The sequence below is a fragment of the Aptenodytes patagonicus genome, chromosome Z, assembly GCF_965638725.1.
Source record: "Aptenodytes patagonicus chromosome Z, bAptPat1.pri.cur, whole genome shotgun sequence".
Classification (NCBI taxonomy): Eukaryota; Metazoa; Chordata; class Aves; order Sphenisciformes; family Spheniscidae; genus Aptenodytes; species Aptenodytes patagonicus.
In genome coordinates, this window is record NC_134982.1 from 27,078,057 (window position 1) to 27,100,310 (window position 22,254).

Below are 22,254 nucleotides of genomic sequence, written 5' to 3' on the forward strand. Positions count from 1 at the left end.
AAAGCTCCTCGTCTCTAAAATCTTCCCAGAGTGCTGATGGCTTCATCTGGGAGGCCTCTTGCAGGTCACCACCTTCTCACCACTTTCTCTGTTCATGGTCCACCGTCTCCTAGCTCAAACGGGGCTTAACTAAATGGGTTTCTGACAGAAGCATGGGGAAGAAAAACAAAACAAGTAAAAATTGGGTTGCATCAGTCAGGAGACCAGCTGCATCCCAGCCGTGCGCCGAGGGGTGTCTCTGGTTTGGTCAGGTGAATGCATGGCTGCATTTTGCCATCGTGTGGCTTAGCAGGCTGGGCTGCTGCCAGTTATGCCTTTAACAGATATACATCCAGTCAGACAAAGCAGAGGTTTGTGTCTTCAAAGGCCGTTGCAGATGGGCCAGGAGCATTAGGTTCCCCCAGCCACTTTGTCGGAGTCTCTCTGCTTGGGCCCAGATGCTGCAGGTTTGGGCTTCACTCCCTCACCCCAGCAGTTTCTCCTCCAGCATTGCTGGGGGATGACTCGTCTTCTTCCTTTTGAGGGTCCTACTTTAGTATTCTCCTCTCATTACCCAGTGCTGAGGTTTCTTCAACATTTCACCCTACTTATTCCTGCCAAGCATGTCCTCTTGTACCCCTGCTTTATTCTGCGAGGCTTTTTTTTTCCCCTGGCGCTTGTCCTGCTCAGTTGCAAGCAGTGAAGTCTCTTCCACAGTACTTTCTCTTTTCAGGTATCTCACAAGGTCTCCTGTGTTCATTCTTCTGTCCTTGCTATGATTTCTTATTTCTTCCCTTCTACTACTGTTCATGTCGTCTCCTGTTCCCTGCTGTGGTATCCTGGAGGGTTCCTCCATCAGAAACTACTGCAGTACCTGGGCAATAGTTCAGTTCCAGGAGTGCAGCTTTACCCTCAAATGCAAGGAAACTTCTCCACAATTTTCTAAAATGAAGAGGTGAAACCCAGTTTGAAGCCAGCTGTGTCTGTAACAGTTTATCTTTGCTGCTGGAAGAGTTTGTTTTACATCTCTTGGACTAAGAAATAGTTCAGGGTGTTATACTTATTGGTCGTCATTTCCATTTGGGAGGCTGGGTGATTAGGAAGATGCCCTGAGCAGAGCATGATGGAAACCATCTGAAGGGGAAGAGGATCTGGAGCTGCTTGTGGGGGTGTATGAAGTAGGATCCGGCTGCACAGGGTGGGCTTGTGGTGCATGGGGCCATGCGGCTGCACGCTCCTGGCTGCTGGAAGGTAAGGAGGCCGCTGGGAGGTGCGGAGGAGGAAGCTGAGGAGGAAGCGAGAGGTCAGCCAGGGCCTTTCTTGGAGAGGGGAGAAGATGCAGAAGGAGAAGCAAGCTGCTGTGGAGGGGGCATGAGGCTGCTAGAGCTCTTTGATGCTCAGAGCATGACGCAAATCGTTATGATAGTTGCAGAATAGTTTAGGATATTTGGTTATAGGCAGCAGTATGCTGAGAAAAGCATTATTTTGTCTGAGAAAGGGCCAAGCTGGCAAGCAAGGAAGAAAGCACCTTGTGAGCTCACATTGCTGCCTGTGGGCAACAGAAGCTGTTGCTTGGCTGGGGAGCCCAGGCAGTAGGAGAGCAGAGCGAGAGTGGTTTTGCCCTCGAAGGCAAGGAAGCTTCTTGTTTGTCTTTCTAAAATGCAGAGCATGCATTTTTCAAAAAGCATATTTCCTCTTGGATTCAGCTCAGAGTTTTTCTTTTCTGTTGCCAGAATTCTGAATTCTTGGGGTGGGAAGAAAGAAAAAAGGGGGGGGGGGGGGCATTTCTAATGGAAATCCTGACAGTCTGAACTGCTTTTGCTGTCTGCGGTATAGTGCTTTGTGTAACCTATATGGCCAAATGCCAGCACGACATCTAATACACACTTGGCCGCTGCAAGTTCAAGTGAAGGGGACTGCTGTGTTGGAATATGCCAGGGAAGGAAAATTGAGTTCAAGTGCTAAATTGCTATTGAGCCTGAGGGAGAGTATTAGTAACTTCAGAGAAATAAAGTGAAGATTTCAGTGTTTGTTAGATTTGGTGGTCAGCTCATCTCCTGCACTACCAAGGTGGGCACGTGGGAACCAGTAGACACCCAGCAGATTGTAAATAGAACAAAAAAATAAACAAAAAATTCAGGTTTTCAGTGACCAAATTTGGCAGCTGATTTTCTCGGCAAGCATAAATCTCTTCCATCAATCAGTGCTCAGTGTGAGACTCACGCTACCCACTGAGAAGTGTTTTACTGTGGCACATGTGCACACCACATCCCTTACCTCTACTGGTGTAGGTGAGATGCCGAGAACGTCTTTACACCCCGGCCCTGGTGATGCAGGGTAAGAGAGTGCTGGCTGCCCCTGAGAGGCCAGGGGGATAGCGGGAGGGTAGCAGAGCTCCCTTTTCGTCGGATTTTTGCTTCCGGGCCTCAGAGCCAAGACTGATGCTGCTGTTTGTATATAGGATGCAAACACTAGGAGAATATTTACACTCAACAAATGCTGTGTTTTCACTCAAATGCAAGAAAAAAAGATGAAAGCGGCTCTTTCAAGACGGGGGGCTAACTTATGCTTAGCTCCTGTCTTCAGTGTACCTGGTGTGGTGGTGAAGGAAATTGGTGGTTCTGAGTTTTGCTTCATTCGCAAACGATGACCTGCACTCTGCTGCAGTACAACCCATGAAGCCCCTCAAAATCCTCCCCTTCCTGCATCCCCCTTTGCCTTTTCCTTCTCACTGAGCCTTAGTTCCTCTGCAGCTCCTCCCACCTGCACCCCCAAGGTCTTGTTTGTGCTCCGGCATCAGTATTGAGGAAATGTAATGCCATAAAAAAGGTGGTCTGCAGCCCTGTTACCTCTTTGCTTAAGCCGCAGCAGGTTGTTGTTTCAGCCTCCCTTATAGAGCTGTGTTTGGGAGGTGGTCGTTTTCATTCCCTTTCTGCTGATTCAGCATAAGCGATTGATGGTTTGGAGGGTATTGCGCTCACTGGTCAAATGGCAGTGCAAAAGGTTATGGCGAGTGGTGTGAAACATACTGCGTTTTCTCCTCTGCTTCTTTCATGGATGGAATAATTGACACGGCCTGATATTTCCTTCCCTGACTTAGGAACCTCCCAACTTCACCATCCACAATTGAGTTTCTCATTTAGCAGCCTCAAAACTTTTATTGGGCCATCCTAGATTAAAAACACTCAGTGCTTCATTAGCTTTTAAAGTAAAATGTGAGAAGTGACAAGCCCTCGCAGCTGTGCCTGAGTAGTGGCCCTGTGAGTGGAGAGGTCTTCGGTTACCTCTGCATTGCTGAAAACTTGTAAACATTTGGCTTTTCCCCTGTAAGGTGCTTTATCTTGACTTAATTGCAGGGTTAGCATCTGCTGCATGGGAGCCCCCGTAGTGTAGTGACATGACTCCATGTGGCTGATGGCCAGCAAAGGAGCAGTGCTGTCATTTCAGGGCTTGGGACTGATCTTACTTTGAGTCTCCACATTTCTTTCCCTCCCAACTAATGGGGACTCTCACCACGTATATAAAAATTACTAAAAGATAATGGCAAATTTGCCCTCCCCTCTCCTAAAAGCAGGAATCTGCAGGCTCACGCTTTGTTACAGAGAAGTCCAAGCAGTTAGATCACACCAATATTAAAAAAAAAACAAACCAAATCCCTCATATGATGTCATTCTGCCAAAGCAACCCACAGCAAGCTGATAAACTGACTATTTTTGGCTTTTTCTGTGCGTAGCAAAATATACTTAATAATTGAGTCTCCCACCAGTAGCCCCCTGCACTGTATTCGTGTCCCTGTTTCCACACCCCAACATCAGTAATGCCATTAGAAGTTTACATATGTTTGCATAGGTTTAGTTATGAATGAGCATCTTTGATTTGCTTAATAAATGGGAAAAGATGCATGAGCAAATGGTATAGTTAATTTACTGTTGAAAAGAGTAGGGATCTTAACCTCTCCCTCAGCTTGGGGCAGGCAGTGGTTAGGGAACTGCTTTTTCTTTTGGTAACTGCTTACCCTTATATGACCCTGATACAATTTTAAAGGGAAAAAAAAATATCTGTGCAGGTTTTGAGCCATCACCTGGTTATAGTTTTAAACAATTCATTCTCCTGCCTCAACTTGGGTATCCCAGGTACACTGAAATCTGTATACGGCTGCAGTCCTCTGCAATGACTGCAGGTATGGAGGTATGGACCTTGCCTCGGTGCATTGCCCACCGGCAGCCCTCCCCACCCTCAACAGCCGTGCTTCCTACTTACCCCAAATCCCCTCTGCTTATGCGAACCTGCATTGAGTGTGGTGTCCAGGTAGGCTTTTTTAAGCACTGATCTTCTTAATGTTATGAATTTTTCTTTTGTTTGTTGTGCAGTGTTTCCAAGTGGGCCAGAAGCCATCTCCATGGACAGCTTGCAGAGTCTCCCCTTTCTTTTTGGGCAAAGACCTTCTTGCCTCTGGTCAGCTGCTTGCATTCGGTGGGTCAGGCAGTCATCCAGAGCAGCTGCAGAGGCAGGTCTGGGGCCCTGTGCTGTGGGTACAGTAACCGGTGCTCCCTTCAGCATCTTGGCACTACCCTCACTCTTTTCCTTTAGCCAGTGTGGACTGCTGAGACTACTGCATCAGCTGGCCTGGCCCCACCTCGTTAGCTCTCATCTGATTAAAATGGGATTACTGAATCATTTCACAGGGCTGAAGGTGTCCGAGTAGGAGGCCGTCACTTCGGTTGTCTGTAGGTGGATGAAGCAGTCAAAAGCACGCAAATGGCGACCTGGTAGTATTCCTGCTGGGTAGGGGTTTGTCAAGGAAAGTTTGTGTATGTGAAAGCGTCCTTGGGTTAAGATAGCATGGTACATTTGTACAAATATTTTGGACATGAAATTGTTCAGGTATTCAGGTAGCAGACTCACACATTTGGAAATACGAGCAATAAAGGCAGGGTTATTTTGCCTGGCTGGTGCAATGCCCTTGGGCTGAGCGTTAATCTCCTGTGGTTGCGCAGAAGATGAGAACGATGAGGATCACTGCCACTAAGGAAATGACCCGCCTGCGCTGCCTGCATGGTGTTGTGCAAGTCTAAGCCCTCCCCGCCTTTACCCTTTTTCTCTTCCTCTCTTAAAATATTGTTGCTCAGTTGTGCTGGTCCATGGCAGCCTCTTGCAGTGCCACCTCATTGATCACAGCTGCTTAATTTCCTGTTTCTTCAGCAGCATTTAAAAGCTATTTTGCTAGGAAATGAGAAGATAGTTTCAGGCTTTGCAATGGAAATTGGCTTTGTTAGTATATGCTGTTGTTTAATACGGCACAACAGCAGCTGCACAGGAGACTGTCAAAACTAAATAGCATGCCTTTACTTAGCTAAACAAGCATCTGCCTAACCCCTGTCTTGAGCATTGCTTCCAAGGATGGAATGAAAAAGCTTTTACTCAGATCTGACCCCAGCACATAATGTGATATACAAATGCCCGTAACGATGGAGCGGTCTGTTGGTTTTCCATGATGTTAGCCTGGCAGCGCTACTGCAGTGTATAAAAACCAGGAGGAGCAATTGCTTGCTGCAGTTCCAGGCCCTTAAAAGGGGAAGAGTTCTTGGTGCACAAATACAAAAAGGCTTCTTCTATAGAAAAAGCATTACTGAACTGTCTTCAGAAATGTCGTTGCATGGCAGTGCAGTCTGTTGTATTTATATTGATATTTCACAGCATGCTGTAATGTTTTGCTTTGGTGTTTTAGGAGAAAGGAGTTGCTTTTACATCATTTGAATATAGAAGGGATGATGTTTAATAGGTCATCTGTGTTGTAATCAGGAAATATATTTTAGTCTAATAATCCCAATAAAATCTAAATCTCATCTAAATTCTGTATTTCTTAAGGCTTCTTTTTGAAAGCAGGTAATTCGGGATTGATAGTAAAATGTTATGTGGGCAAATTGCCTTCAGTGAAAGATGGGAAAATGTTCTCTGCTGACAGACTTATACCAAAGAGTTTTAGATGAGGTCTCTGGATAAAAAAGTCATTCAAACAGTTTTCTGTTGTCATTCTTAGGCATCTGGCAGCATTGTGTAGCATTCTTTCAGACCTCTGTTTTAAGGAATCCTAAGAGGAAAGGTAAGTGAGAGCTGGCAACAACTAACAAAAAGGAAAATATAATTATGAAAAATTATCATACGGATTTAAAGAAGTGGGATAGAGCTGATTAAGAAGGAGCAAGAGTATGTGTACAGCAGAAGCTGCACTCCCAGCAGTGCAGCTGTGCTCAGAGAGGGGGTTAAATCTAGAATAGAGCAAGCCTGAGCTCTGCGAGCCTGTAGAGGAGCACAGTGTAAAACAGCTTGTAATGTTTTCAAAATGAATTTGTTCCTCCCAGCAGGGGGAACAAACAGCAATAATTCCACAGGTAGATTGGTTGTGAATTAAAACTCTCATTTACTGTATGTCAGTACGAAGAACTGAAAGGATGCATTGTAGAAAAATTTTCTTCAGACAGAGCACTCGATTTTTGTTCTCTTTCTCTTGAAGATTGGCTTCTCTTCAAAGACACTGGGACAAGAGCAAAAACTGATTTATTAAGAAAAAGAAATCTCTATCATTAATATTTACTGTCCTCCTGCCAGATACGTCTCAGGGCAAACTGTTGACAGGAGATAATTGTTGCTTTATCAGATTATGCTGACATAAAATTATACAACACAAAAGTGAGCTTTGTACTTCTATGGCTAACAAAAGCTTAAGTGCTTTAATCTTAATGTATGGCATTAAATGGCATAGAAAGCCTCACAATACAGATTAAATACAGAAGTAATATTTGAATGAGTCAAGTGTAAGAATAACTGAATCAAATTCAAGAAACCTGAGAATTATAATAGTCAATCAATCCAGAGGGCAACTTTTATACCCAAATCTGTAGATTGTACTAGGAGCTGGTCTTGTGTTCCTGTGTGCTGTGAGTATAAATGAATGCCAGGGATAAGGCACTTGGCTTCCCTTTCCAGGCCTTTGTAAGTTCCAGGCCATGCTCTCCGCCATGTTTCATTCAGTGGCAAGATACTTTGCTCCTGGCTCAGTGCAGCCCATCTAGTGCCCTCCTCCGCCTTCCCCCCAGGGACTCTTCAGAAAACAAAACCACACGCCCCCATGCTGCTGTGTGCTGTCCACAAGCAACTGAAAACCCATTTCTCTTCCTTCAACATTTTTCTTAAGGTTGTCTTGTTGCAGAGGCTGTAAGAGAAAAACTTGGTAACCAGCAGGCTATGGATTTGATGAAGTTATTGCCAGTATGCTGTTCAGGGTTATCTCACTTGTGCCTTGCGCTCCATCTCTTGGGTCTCTCACATCTCCGTGTGTCTTGTCTGAAAAGCAGATTGTCAGCTATTGGAGGCAGAAGCTGTGAGCAGAGCTGCCAGGCTCTGTGGTAATGCAAAGAAATAACCAAAACGAGAGCTGGAGGCAGGTGAGCCCCAGGGACTGAGCAGCAGCTACAGAAAGGCAGGGATATAGGCAGTTAAGCTTGAACTTCTGTCAAAGAAGCAAAGAGATGTAAGGGACCTGGCCAGGCTCTGCTCTGTGGACACTGGTATGAGAAGTCAGTGCTGAGAATTTACCGTGTTTTTTCCCCTCGTGGATTGTCTTGCCACAGACTGGCCTGTAAGTGGTTTTTGCTCAACTGCAGTGCTTGCACCTGTGTTAGATGTAGATCAAGGCTATGCTGTGAGCTGTAGAAACAGCCCTCTGGCTTTTTCGTGTTGCATAAAATGGTTGTGCAGTGCTCCTTAGGTCAAAGGTGGAAGAGCAGAGAGAACACCGAGCTATTCGTATTGCATTTAACCATTTCGCCTGTTTAAAAGCAGACTATGACTTTCCAAGCAGCATCACAATCTCTCCTGCCCTTGCTACCCCTGCTGTATCTTACCTTGTTCTTTCCACATGAGCATTTTTCATTCCCTTCCCTCTGTGTCCATGTTCCCAGGAGCAGAGAGGTGGTTCTTTTTTGGGGGTCTCTGGAAGCTGCTGCTCTGGTTACAGGTAGTTGGACAGTTAAGTGCTTTAGATTGCTGGCTTCTGCTTTAGCCCATGGTTTGCTCTGTTGGTGGGTAGTAAACCATCTTCTGTCTATTTTGTTTAAGCTGCGGGAGTCATTGAGATGAGCTCTGTAGCCTGTGACCATCTCTTTTGTAGTTACTGGGAAGCAGGAGGCAAAGCTCCTCTTGATCTTTTTACTTGAGCACCCCTTTTTGGGCAGGTGGGGAGAGGCAGGAAGGGATCTCTGCACCCTGCGCAGCTCAGCCATTGCTCCGGGTATTGGAGCTTTGAGCTGAATACATGATGAGGAGTTTGTGCCTCTCCGCTTGCTGTTAGTCAGCATGAAATCCAAGGAGTGCCGCTTCTGTTGTGGGTATGTTGAATTGGCTTAATTGAATCATCTTTATTCACTTTTCCTAACAAGTAGGAACCCAGTATTAATGAAATGAGAAATGATGATAAACGTTAGTGATAGTGAGAAGAGCTGCATGTCCTGAGCAGCTCTCTGCCTGCACTGAAATGGAGTAGTAGAAGGTAGGTTCAGTAGTGAAAACATTACTTTTTTTTTCTCTTTTATTATGCTAGGCCAGCATAGGGGTCACAAAGTTAGCAATCTGAAACAAAAATCAGGTATTCTGACCTGAATACTTCAGACCACCTCTCTGGTGGTCAGAATACTCTGACCGTATTCAAGTCCATAGTGAAGACTTTCTCCAAATTTTGTTTTCATGTAGTTTCTCAATTATGGGCTGTAGTCAGTATTTCTCCAGGAATTTTCTGTACACTTAAAAAAAACGTTTTAATTAACTAAAGTCCTGATGACTGCATTTGACAGCAGTGCTGCAGCCTTTTGGGGGACTGAGTTGTGGGTAATGGCTTTTCAGCTTGGGGCATACATACCATGAACCAGTAGCTTTCAGGAGTTGTTCAGTGCTCCAGTTTCGGTAAAAAGAGATGGATGTAGCTGCTTAGTCCTGTTTGTGACTCAGCCATAAGCCAGGTTTGCTGTTAAACACGGGCTTTCTAGGTTTGTGAGTGATGGAGTGGTAAACTTTAAAAACTTCCTTGTTGGCAGCAGCTACATTGGCATTTCAGATCCGGCTTAATTCGGTGATGGTGATTTTTAACTACCAAAGGGCTTGTGATCATTAGAGAAAATGGCAACTGGCCCATACCAATGTACAGTCAGAAAAATACATAGTGCAGTCATGCCAGTTACGCAGAACAGGAAACTAGTGATGAATAGAGGAGAAGGAACTGCTGGTGTTTAGTCTGAAACGGCTGCAGGGCTCAGCAGGATGAAAGCACAGCTTACCCAGGTCTGTCCAAGATAAAGCAATAATTTATACTTAATGTAGTTTGGCCAATCAGCCAGGAAACACTGCATAAAATTTGTCATTGGTTCTTAAATGTAAGCAGTGATGAAATCCCTTCACAGAGAACGGATATCACTCACTAATGGATTTTGCCGCCCCAAAGAATAATGACATTTAGTTCATTCATGCCCATGGTGTTGTGTCATCATTAGAAAAACGCTGGAGGAAGGAATTTCTTTTGTGAAATGTCCAGCATTCATAGACATGAATTTTAGACAGTTGGATGATGGTTTTTGCATTGTGTGTATATTAACTGCTTACTAGCTAGCACCCAGCCTTTCTGTCTCAGTGAGCAAGTTTTCTTGCATCTAGCTGAATTTCTTCAAAGAAACAATTAAGGAAACATAACGTACTGCAGAATAGGCTAGTCTAACTGAATTGAAAAAAGTGCAAAGAAGTCTTTATAGCAGTTCTTGGTAATCTCTTGGTACAGGGAAGAAAAGAGGACTGTTTTCTATTTTATTACTTGGTAGAAATTTTGGGATTAGATGAAATCTAATGGATGAACCAGCACCATACATAAAAAGCACAACTTTGAGCCCACTTCTAGAAGGTGACAGCACCTTTACCAGCTATTTTTGTCAAGGTGCCAGGCTGAATAGAGGGCTTTACAGTGCAGGACAAATAGATCGGTAATATTTAGGGGATCTGGAAGGCTGTATTCATTTTCTGGATACACTGGTTGTGTTTTAAGCAAAACCTGTTTTTCATAATTCTTCCTGTTCTTCTGAGTAAAATTTTAAAGAAAACAGAAACCTAATTTTGATACCTGTGAGCTGTCCTGATGTTTACCTCCTTCCTGCATACCTTGTAGAAGGGAGATCTGTTTTTAACTCACTCTTACTTTTTTTAGCAGGGCCTGTAAGAGAGCACTGTAGCCACTGGCATATTAGGCATTTTGATTAAATTTCTCATCTTTGTGCAAAGACACATCATGTGTGCAGGGACTCTAATGTGACTTCTAATTTCCTTAATGAAGCCCTTCACTGCTTAGATAAAGACTGGTCCTCATAGGAGAGGAAACTATGAATACACAAGAGACAATCAGATGGGCAAAATATCTAGTCTGAGCTTTTTACTTCCAGCCTGAGGCACAGCCAGGTGTTCGGGCAGCTTAGCAAGATGGGGAGCTGAGGCTTTTGCTCCTGCATCACTAGAAATGTGCTTTCCTTCTGCAGCAGTCAGTCACCTGTTTAGAGGATCCCAGTGTTACCTATGCACTGGACATGGGTACTTAGATCTGTTTGTTTGGGGGCCGACTCCAGAATCCCTTCATTACGAAAGCAGCTTACTGAACTGGCAGTATTGTTTTTCTACTATGTCTTAATGTGGCCAAATAAGCAGATGCAGTGTGAGGGTTTTTTTTTCTTTTTTCCAAGCAAGAAAATCAATTTAGGAAAAATCCAGAGGAAAAAAGCCGAAAATGTTTATGATGAATGATTAAATAAAGCTGAACACAAACTCAAAAGTGGATGCAAACATTCCTAAGTACTTGAAAAGTGCAAGTATAAACAGTAGGTAGAGATGCTCAAATGTTTTGCAAGCTCTGTATACCTAGCAATAATGTGTGAAAACAAAGGATGTAGAAGGAATACAGAGATTAAAATTAGGAACCAGGCCATTATCATATGAAATAAGCCTTTCACAAGAAAAACCAGAGAGTAGCTCCAAGTTTAGGTAAAACACTGCACGGTATATACTAAGGAACAATCAGTAAAGGAAGGTTGGATGCATGAGGAATAGTCATCTTCTCCTAATCCTGGTACTTAGGCCTGAGTGGTGACCATGATGAGCGTTACTACATGTGTTGCGTTTGGTGTTCAACTGATAAACTTCTTTCTGTTTTTATTTCTAGGCCTCTTCCTTATCTTAGGCTTGATACTTTACCCCGCAGGTTGGGGATGCCAGAAAGCAATAAGCTATTGTGGACCTTATGCTTCTGCTTACAAACTAGGAGACTGCTCCTTGGGCTGGGCTTTCTACACAGCCATTGGTGGCACTGTTCTGACGTTCATCTGCGCAGTCTTCTCGGCGCAAGCTGAAATAGCCACATCCAGTGACAAAGTGCAAGAAGAAATAGAAGAAGGAAAAAACCTTATCTGCCTCCTTTAACTCCAGTGGGGAAAAATACCAGCGCCTGGATCTTAATCTGCTTTCCATTGACTGGACAAGCAGATCCACTTACCTGTTTCTACCATTTGTGTGATTGAGCCCCATGCATTCCAGCCCCGAACTACTGACATGGTCTTTCTTCCTTGCTGGGCAATGAGGATCAGAGAAAGGATCCCAAAAAAGCAGAATGTAAATACCTGGGGATTTTTTAAGTTTCATTCTATGATCAGGACACAGTAGAATATATTAATCTGACTGGGGAGGTGAGGAATCGTGTATATAGCAGGAATGTTGTTGTTGTAACTGACAAATTCTGATTAATCAGATTGCCTTACCCACCTTGGTCACTTTGAAGAATTTGGATTTAAAATAATAAAAGCCAGCACATTTTTTTCTCTCTTATACAAAAGAGAAGCCTATTTTAATTAGGCTTTGTTTCCAAGGGCTCCCCTCACCTGTGAATATTTCACCACCACCTGGTTTGGTACCATACTTTTCATTGAGGTGCTTTTTGATACTGAACTTCCTTAAAAGTACAGTGCCTTCTCGGATAGTACGTATATGTCAGAGAGATCAAAGCTGACATGACACAGTTTACACCAATCTTTAAGCATTTAAAAAGTTGAGTCCCTGCCAGGTTTCTTTGTCTTGAAACTTATAGTGCAAGGTGTGTGCCACTTGTTACTTAGCAGGTAAATGATTTTGTTTCCATTGACTAGACAGAGCAGCTGTTGTTACACTGGCTTTCACCTGATTCTGATAAAATTGTCTGAAATAACCATTGCTAGAAATACTTCTACAGCCTTTGTTAAAACTCCTGAAATCCCAAGCAGATGACAACTCCCCACAGCACAGCTGGGCATTATCTTGTGTGAATGCCAACAGCCTGGCCTGGGCTGTAGCCTCTCCTACAAATGTGGATCGCGCATTGGACTTCAACAGTATTATTCTTTCTCTTGCCAGTGAAACCTCATTCCTAGTCTACAGATCAGCCTGTCTCATGACCCAGAGCCACACGAGTCCTTAAGAAATTTACATTTTTCAGGAAGTCTTTCCAAATTCTACATGGCTGGGAAGATATTTTCCCTTTTTTTTAAACCGCATGTAGTATGGACCCTTTTCCAATTAAATCAGTAGAAATAAAACAGACCTTGCCACAAATGATGTTTCCTTTCTCAAAGGCAGTTGGCTGCACTACTTGTGGTGTTGCATCACTTACTAGAACTGCTTCTGAAAACAAATTTTAAAGGTATTTTAAAAAACAAAGGAATGATGCAACTGTGCCACAGGAGCACTGGGGAGAATTCATCTGAGAAGTAGTTCTAATGATACTAAGTGAATAGTAGTTCTAGTAATACTAAGTGAATTTTAGACTCCTTATCTTACTTCTTGGTAGTTTAACATCATCCAATGACAGTGTTGCTCTCTGTCACTTCATGGTATAATATGGAGCAGAGATTCTTGTTTATGCCTGGTCAGTCCCTTAAAGTGTGCCATTAGTTATTTATAGGTATTAAAAAATTGTTGTTACTCTACAGGTAGATAGCTAATTTCAATACACTGCTCAAGTCATTCGCAATACAAAAGCTGTTCAGCAGTCACGACCGCAAGCCCAGGGCCAGCCTCGAGCATGGGTGAACGCTAGCAGTCGCGGTGTTGGAGCACCCCTCCAGTGCCTGCTGTGCAGCACGGACACCGCCTCGGCCTGGTCGATCTATGGAGCAAACCAGGCCCAGCTCCCAGCCTGCACGTGTCTGTGCCCAGTGCACCTTCAAGCCACATGCCGGATGGATACAGAAGTGATCTCTGAGCTGCTGTGCAACAAACAAGGTCAACTTTTGCCAATATTAAAAAGGGATTGTTTTAATCTAGCCTCTTCTTGCATTCACCTGCTCCTCCAACCCACATCCACCGTATTTTAATTTAAAACGGGTAATTAACTTTTCTTGTAAGTATTTAATTTAAAGAAAACAAAAGTTATGGTCTGGAGCCATTTCTGCCAACTGCCTGCACAAAGCAAGGCTTTAACAAATCAAAATTACTAGCACAAAGTGGTGTCTGAGGACAGAAATCACAGCCAGCACGTCCTGTCTGCACCTGTGTTTTTCTCCTTGTTGTTTTCCCGTACACACAAACATTCCATCGGAAGGGCACGCGCTTGGCTTGTACCGCAGGTCCAGCACAGCTGCAAGGCGACTCAAACCGTCCTTCCGCCGTTCCTGCCGAGCCCCCTGCTGGAGTGTGCACCACGGAGGCTGGGCCACCAGCTCAGCTGTGCTCGTGGGCTCTGCAGTTTGAAAACGGGGGACTAGGAAGAGTAAGAGTAGCATGTAAATCAGCTAAAGATTAATTACGAAATAGATTTACAGTTTTAGCTTTTCTTAGGTGGGTAGCAATCCACTGTCCATGTCGCCACTGCCAACAAATCTTGACGCAGTATTAGGGTCACAAATGCTGCTCTGGCTTGAGCACTTGACTAGTCAGAATAAGGTCAGTTCTTCCAAAAGGTATAGAGGGCATACACTGCTTTGGCTTAGACGTAAACGATGACCAACCTTCATTTACATTACTAACTGACCTCTGCTGTGATCTATGGAACACTTAAAAAATTTTAGTAGTGCAGGTTTTTTTAAGTACAAAGGAGGTATTTTCAGTGGCATGTTTTGCTTTTGTCTGCATTTGTAACCAAGAACCAGCTTTTCTGCTTGTTGCTGGTATACTATCAACTTGCTCTGCAACAACATAATCAACTAACTTGCAAGAATATCCATGTTCATCACACAGCACAGATAGAAGACAGGCTGGGAAGAAATACAGAAAAAAAAATCAGAATTTCTTTTCTCAGGGTTCTGTTTTTCTAGCAAGTGAGAAGATGGTATATATTGCAGATTTTTTTTTTTCTGGATGAGGTTTTCAGGTGTAGGGTGCACTCATTAAATTTGACAGCTCTTTAAGTTGTTCCTGAAGTTCACCTCAGCAGTAGCTTTCAAAAATATTAAAAAAAAAAAGATAAATCAGCTTAAAGCTAATTTAATTAATTTCATGAGGGCGCTGCGGAGTGTAACTGCTTCTTAATGTACATGCACTGCATAGGATCTAGAAGAATTTGCTGTGGATTCTTTAAAACCTGTGTGCTGATTAGTTCAGTTTGTTTTTGTGGTATTGAAGAATTCTTCAAACATCTGTGATTTGATTGACTTCGTAAACTTGTATTCTGTAAAGTGCCATAGACTTTTTTTTTTTAAATTGTAGCATATTTAAAAAAAATTATATATATATATACACACAAACTTGTGTGAGATGTGCAATACCAGGAATGGGTTTTGTTGTGGGTTCCCCCCCCCGCCCTTAGTTCTTGCTTTTAAACAAGATATTTGAAAAGGGACTTCCCAGGGAAGAAGTAGCTGGAGTTTTGGTGGTGTGGACAAACTAAAGCATAGAGTAATGCAATAGAATCACTGATTTTGAAGATTAATGCAACAGTAGTAACAGCAGCTTAAAGATTTAACAAAAATCTCTTCTAGATTGATTTGAAATACTCAGATCTATATAATATAGACAATTCAAATGTGAAGCTGTGTCCATCTCTAGGAATACACAATATAAAAGCTGAAAAGGCTCAGCAAAGTTTCTTAATGTGCTTTATTTATAATGTGGCACTGCAAAAAACATTGCTACTGAGCTATTTATGGGTTGTCTATATCACCTTTGTATCTATTTTACTCAATAAAGTTCTCTGGATTCTGAGATGTTTTTTCCAGCCAAATCATTTCCATTTTGCATTGTTACCCCACATCAGAATATCTCACATCCTAGTGGTAAACGGAGAAGAGTTCAAGTCTTCCTTGAAAGCAGTGGGCGCTGGTGCCTACCTCAAGGAAAGGACAGAGCCCAACAAAAGCAGAGCATGGCAGCAACGTATACACCACAGCCGCTTTGTATAGGAAGAGCAGCTGTGGCAATCCAGCTAGAGTAGATTTTGAGCCATGGTTTATTTGTGGTACTGTTTTTCTGTTCTTGAGTCACCACTATGTACATTTGTTAGCATGAATGATGTACCTAATGTGTTATTTTTAATCTAAGTTTCAATTAAAATGTGAGTTTCCAAACTTCAACAGGAGTCTGACTACTTTAATTCAAACATATTGGACAGGTTGAGCCACAGCAAGGTACCTTTAGTTGTAGCTTTAATAGCATTTAAGATCCCAGCCCACTGACGTTCTTAGTGTTTCAGATTTCCATCTGAGTTTAACAATTACTACCGCTTACTGATCAAAAAGTATGTGATCTGAAATTGTAGCTATGTGTTATACAGTACAGTTGCATTAAAGAGACTTTCTAATTGACTGTATGCCTGACAAATGTTTTTCATTTTGCAACTACAGCACTGGAGTTCCTTTCTCATGAAAAGGGGTAGGGAAGGTTGTAAAACAAATACTGCTTAATCACACAGACTTTTTAAATGGTGTTTGCCACAGTGTGTCTTACCTTTCACCTCTGAGTTGACAAACACTAGAGAGAGGTTACATACTGTTCTCTAAGCAAATTTAAGGCAGAACTAGGAGTAAGGCTTTCAGTAGTTTAAAGAAAAGTCAGGATGTCACTTTTGTCTCATAGTCGCTATGGTCCATTTCTATTAAATTTACATATAATTAATCGCATGTACTTTAATTACACTCCTAACAGTTTCTAAACTTCCAAGAAGTAGCTCTTGGTTAAAATTTGGAACATTTAGAAACCTACAGTCCAGAAGAAGTTAGGGGATAGGTGCCACTCAACCCACCACCACGTTAGTCATCTTTATGGATTTCAAAGCAGGTATAGATACAGCAGTTATTCTACAAATACAAAATACTGCTGAAAGAAATTACAAAGTACTGATTTGTATAGCTAAAAATACTACCTCCCTTTTTCAGTAAGGTTAACAGAGTTGGCAATAGGGAACGCAGAGTTCAATTCTCTAATTGTGTGAATTATTACAGGTTTCTGTGTTCTAGTAACTTCTTCCCCAGGCTCCAGCTAAGCTAGGTTTAGACTGGTGATGCAATGAGAAAGTGAATGTGTATTATTAACATCAGAGGAACAGGAATATAAAGATGTTGTCTTGCTCCTGTTATTCACTGAAAGCTTGTTTTCAAATAGATGCCTTTTATTTGATTTGTGGTATCTTCATATCAGTGAAATTCTGACAGCATAGGAATCGGTGTCCCTAACCAGCTTTAGGTTTCACTCAGATGCAGTGGGATCAGTCATCTGGTCTAGCTGAGAAAGGTAAGAGAAAGTAATTCCAAATTTAATCACATTATTCTGACCACTTCCAATTGCTCTCCTACCTTGGACAAAAGTACACCCCACTGCCCAATCCAGCATATCCACTTTTTTCTCTAAAATATCAAAAATACATGCATAGCAAAGACAGCAGCCCCGCAACTGCAAAACAGCAACGCGTGCTTTAGCGTGTGTGCAATGACTACAGCTCAGACAATATACGATTGTTTAATCAGGCTATAAACAGTGTAAAATCTACTTGCAGCACTGTCAGCTGAAACAGTGGCAGAGCAGCTGATGCCGCAGAGGCATTGGTGTACAGAGGCAGCCGTTTTTTAAAATGGCGTGGGCTCCAGCCAGTATATCCTACCCAGCTCTAGTTGTACACATTTGCAAAGGAGAAAAGCTGAGTGAATGGCCACAAGTAACCGGACCCTAAAGCAGGCTGCGTTTTCCAGGCCTGCATTAGCCCTGTTCCAAGCACACTGCCCATTACTAACACAACCTCCAACTTTATCACCAAAAATCAGTCTCTGAAATTTCCCATCTCACCAGCCGAAAGTTTCCCTTCCTGAACCGTGCGCACGAAGAAGTAAAACCTGTCTTCTCAATGCTTTGTACAGCAACTCCTCTGTAATATATACACATTACTTAGTCACATCGCAGCACCAAGTGTATTGAGAGAGAGTAAAACGAACGAATTGAAAGCACTGTTGTTTGGTGTCATCACTATCCATTCATCCAACAAAAAGCACATTTTAGACAAGCTGTATATGCTTCCTTTAAACAGCTGGACAATTAATTTATTTTTTTCCAGAACAAAATGTACGGCAGCATGATCCACAAGTCATACTTCCCATCAACACATTTTTTTTTCCCCAGTAGTGTGCGACATGGTATCTAGTTTAATCCTAGCATAAAGTTAAACTAGCATTCTGCTGCTGCGGTAAGAAATCTGCACCACTTCTTTTGTAAGTCCTCCTGATTTTTCTACTGATGAGAATAAAAGCTACTTGCAGACATACAATTAAATTGTTGGAAAAGAAGTACAAACTAATTCTTACACATTTTAATGTAACTGAGTGAAACCTAACACACATTTGTTTTAATCATCTGATCCACTGTGCCTTACTACTGATTCATAACCAGAATGCTCTAGGTGCATGCCTTTTCCTTGACAGAAATGTCTTTCCAGAAGTATCACTGAGTATTTTTGATCACAGTTCCCTTCCCTGTGCTGTTTTCTCTGTGCGTGCATGCCTTCCCAACTTCGTGCTTACAACTTCTTGAGGAAAACTAGCCTCAGCAAACCAGAGGAATTATCTCCCCACAGCAGCACTTAAATTGTGTAATAATTGTAACCATAAAACATGACTGGGTCATGCTGCACAATTGTGCTTACCATTTACAAGAAAGTACAAAAACTGTTCCTTTAGTCTGCTGCCACTGCCGTCCTAGATCTGTAAATTACAAAGAAAGAGATCAAGTTGATGAAGAATTTCACTACTAAATGATGCATGCATGCGCAAGCATCTTCAAAAACTCACATCTGCTATCTGCCAAAATAATCCTGACTGTACCTCGCTCACAGCACTGTTCTCTGTATTGTGCATTTGCAAACGTAACTACGTCACAGTGGTCTTGAAGTTGTTTTGCCCTTCAAAGAAAACCCAGTAATAAATTCAATACTAGAAAGCTGGTGTTACAGTTGATATTATTATATGGAAAAAAAAAATAAATCAGACTGTGATAGTGCCTAAAAAAAAAAGAAAAAGCAAGACACAGCAGTGATACAGAAACATCAATTCATAGGCAGAAATTAGGAAAATAAACAATACCAAAGCAATGCTGTTTTCAGCAACTTCATTTTACTTTCAATAGTGATTGAGGATTCACTTAATACCTGTAGAATTTCATTCAGTAATGACAGGACATGTTTAGATTTTAACCCTTGTGAGTTTACAGCACAAGAAAATTGAGCTGCAAGGGTTTAAGAATTTTCTTCGTTAACAGCTGAGTAGATTAATTCTCGATACCCTAATGTATTGTTTTGACAGTGGACATTTTGCTTCCCCATTTCAGCAGAATTACAGCATTTATATACAGAATTATAAAAACCAAGTGAGACACTTACACAGATCATCTGCCCTGCACGTTATCCTGACCTTTAGAAGAAAAATCCTTATATTGGTCAAAACTATACAGAGCAAACACCCAGGAAAAAAGTCTTTTTTTATTCTATGACACTGTGTTAATACAATAAATATACAAAACTTCTGAACTACTCAGACATGCAACAGAGGGACAGAAGTGCATTTGTACAGAACCATGACATTCACCAGGATGGCAGAGCATTGTTAGTAATTTACAAAATATACAAACATCCCTCAGATAAATAAAACCAACTCCTAAATTACAGATCAATGACTACTGACATTCCAGTGTTTAAACTTCATACTTTGTACTCAATTTGCCACAATACTACAAAATGACAACTTAAGTGGGCGCAATACTCTGATTAATTAATAACAGACTGTAAAATCTAGTTTTCATTAGGTACAAAATATTTTAACAAATATCAGCCTTCTGTTGTCAAAGCTAAACTCAAACTTCTCCCTCCCTTTTGGGCTGCAAAGTGTCAGAGATTTCTGGTTTAAACAATCCACGTGTAACTGAACCTTGAATTTCACTTAGGAGGTTTAAATCCACACATTCAACCCATGACATTACAAATCAATGCTCCCTATACATAGAACATTGAATATGTTTTCTCAACGAGCCTTTAAATATTTGGGGAAAAAAATCTACCTGCCAAATTCAGGTTTTATTCATAATGTTTTTTTCCATAATATATTCTGGTAATGTATGTTATTATGCAATCTTCAACTGAAGTTAAATTGCAAGGATGATGTCCCTGGGATTCCTATCCAAGAGATACCAAGAGAATCGCTTAAATTTTGATTTAAAAGTAATCCACAGTAGAGTTCCTAGATACAACTCTCAAGTTTTAAATTTAAAAGATTATGAAAAGAACACTCTTGATATACAGCTGCTAGAAGGATGATGCCTGATCTCACCAGAAAATGGTGGCTTTTATCTGGAAAGCTTTTAATAACATTCCACACAAATTTAAGTTCAATGCTAGCATGTCCACTAGTATGAAATTTTAGAGCCCCTATTACACAGAATATTTAAATTGCTTTTAACTTCATAATGCAGAGAACATTTAGAAGCAAGTGTATTCATTAATATGAACTTCAGCATAGGTGAAACTACGGCATTTATCCAAATTCAAGTTGGATTTAAAGAAATTAGTAAAAGAAAGGAGACTAATAGGGACATCACGCTACTGCACAATACTGATCCAGGGATTAAGCTAGGGGTTTTATTTTTTGCAGTGCTCTTCTGTTATTATGAATACAGTGTAACGAAAAAGAATCTATGGAAGTCAGTCCACATTCAGAACATGGAGGGGCCTCAGAATTTTATGCTGTCTTACTACAGGTGATTCACCTTAAGAGCTGAATTCATTTCAGCCACAGATTATACTTACACAGGTTGCAGGATGTGGTCCTTCCTGTTTTCATTTTCTAAAACAGAGTTTGAAAACACAGCCCAAGTGTTGTGCATAAGACTCATGAGGCAATCCAAGAATATACATAGTCTTCAAAGGAGAGAAACATGACGTTATACTAAGACCTGATTATATTCTAGAATATTATGATGGTATGTACCATTATGGATTGTTCAGTTCCACAGCACCAGTTTAACCTCTTAGGCCTCCAGTTCAATGAGTTAAATTTTAACTTTGTTAAAGATGAAGATTTCTCACTTTTCCAACTCAAAATAGTTTAAAAGCTTTTCCCCCCCAGCTTAAATCACATTACAAAGATGGCTGAGTTCACGTTAAAATGAATTCAAGTATCTGTCAAATGCCATTGCTTAAAAAGCTTGGTTTTAGACAGTATTCCTGTTACAAAATTAAATACTGTGTATTTAGGTTTTTGGACAAGCAGTAAACAGAGTGACTGACTAGGCTAGAGATTTAGTACCACTGTTAAATCTACACTTAAAAAAAAAAAAAACCAAACAACCCCAAAAATCCCAAATACAACAAAAATACCACTGCATGTAGAAGGGGGCAAGAAACTAGTGTTCTAAAGGTCAGCATTGGTTTCTTTTCCAGCAAAATTATTACCGGAAGACATGAATACTGAAATTAAAAATAGCAAATATATAATCATTTAGCTCTGTGATTGAAACCATCAGTTAACTTCCTTAAACTGTACACTGCATTACACATTCTATTACAGAGAATGTTTATGCACCATAGTAATTTCTCACAGGTAGAGAATACTCTGTGAAAATAGATACAAACAAATGCTGTAATTATAAAGTGGCGCAGGTGAATTCTGGACCAAAACACTATTTAAACAAGATCAGATAACTCAACAGTATTCATGCAAACTTACAGGTTTATATCAAAAGACTTATCCTAAAAAAAAAAAAAACCAAGAAAAGAATTTGTATCTACCCTACTTGTATTTGTCCTCCAGCAGCTGCTGAAATTGCAAAAGCAGTAGCCAAACCTAACTTTCTACATCTCTCAGTCTACCCCATTTCTTTTAGTAGAAATAGGGGAAAAAAGTTCTTGGGAAGAAAAATAATTGATCTGAAGTTAAAAAAAACACTGGAGTGAACCACTAAAAACCCTTCCAAATTATTAATACATTTATTTGATCATTATATACCACAACTTATTCTCAGGCCAACTGTTGAAATTATTTATCCTCCATAAGATATGGAGTATCTTATGTTGCTTTATATTCTAGAATGCAACATCTTAAAGAAGGGCAAAGAATGGTTATCTTTTTAAAATAAATAAATTTACAATAAAATAAACCAAGCATTTCCCATTTTACCCATACACAGCTGCAGAAAAGACAAACATGCTGTGTGAATTTTGATCTAGGCTTTTAGGGAACATGGTAAGTGACTGGAAAATAAAGTACAGTCGAAGAGAACCGTGATGACTTTTTATGTTTCCCTACATTCGGTTACCCTTGAACGCATTTTGGGCTGCACTGGTTGCTGCTGTTGATGCGGCGCTGGCTGCAGCAGTTTGTACAGTTTTGTTGGACATCACTCCTGTTGCGAACTCCTGCTGTGCCTTCTCAAAACTAGCACCAGTCGTGCGATAGAGACCGTGCACCTAGGGAGGTGGAAAAGCAGTGAAAAAATGGTGCTGAGCCTTCCATTTCTTAGTAGACTAATAGCAAAGTCTCAAACACAAAGCAGAGCTGTGTGGTGGGGAAATCTGGTTTGCTCATGTGTTTGGGAGGATACAGAAATGAGTAAACAGACTTTTTTTCCACAAATCCTACAACTTTTGATTGCCCTGCTGCACACACGGTTTGACTGTAGGAATACCTGTAACTTTTTGCAAGTTCAGAGGGGTCTCATAGGTCTTTACTAAAATGTGTGTGGTATCTACTGTCTGAAATA

The 22,254-nt window shown here is 41.3% G+C and overlaps 2 protein-coding genes across 5 annotated transcripts in view; one reads left to right on the forward strand and one right to left on the reverse strand.

Annotated features, from left to right (window-relative positions):
* LHFPL2 (LHFPL tetraspan subfamily member 2) overlaps window positions 1-13,348 on the forward strand; it is a 125,348-nt gene extending 112,000 nt beyond the window's left edge. For all 3 annotated transcript variants that reach the window (XM_076362477.1, XM_076362478.1, XM_076362479.1), the window contains one exon: window positions 11,225-13,348. In XM_076362477.1, the coding sequence (XP_076218592.1) occupies window positions 11,225-11,481 (257 nt within the window). In that variant the 3' untranslated portion in view covers window positions 11,482-13,348. The remainder of the gene's footprint in view (window positions 1-11,224) is intronic.
* A 5,614-nt stretch (window positions 13,349-18,962) lies between these two features.
* LOC143172382 (secretory carrier-associated membrane protein 1) overlaps window positions 18,963-22,254 on the reverse strand; it is a 47,880-nt gene continuing 44,588 nt past the window's right edge. For both annotated transcript variants that reach the window (XM_076361781.1, XM_076361780.1), the window contains exon 9: window positions 18,963-21,961. In XM_076361781.1, coding sequence (XP_076217896.1) covers window positions 21,797-21,961 — 165 coding nt within the window. In that variant the 3' untranslated portion in view covers window positions 18,963-21,796. The remainder of the gene's footprint in view (window positions 21,962-22,254) is intronic.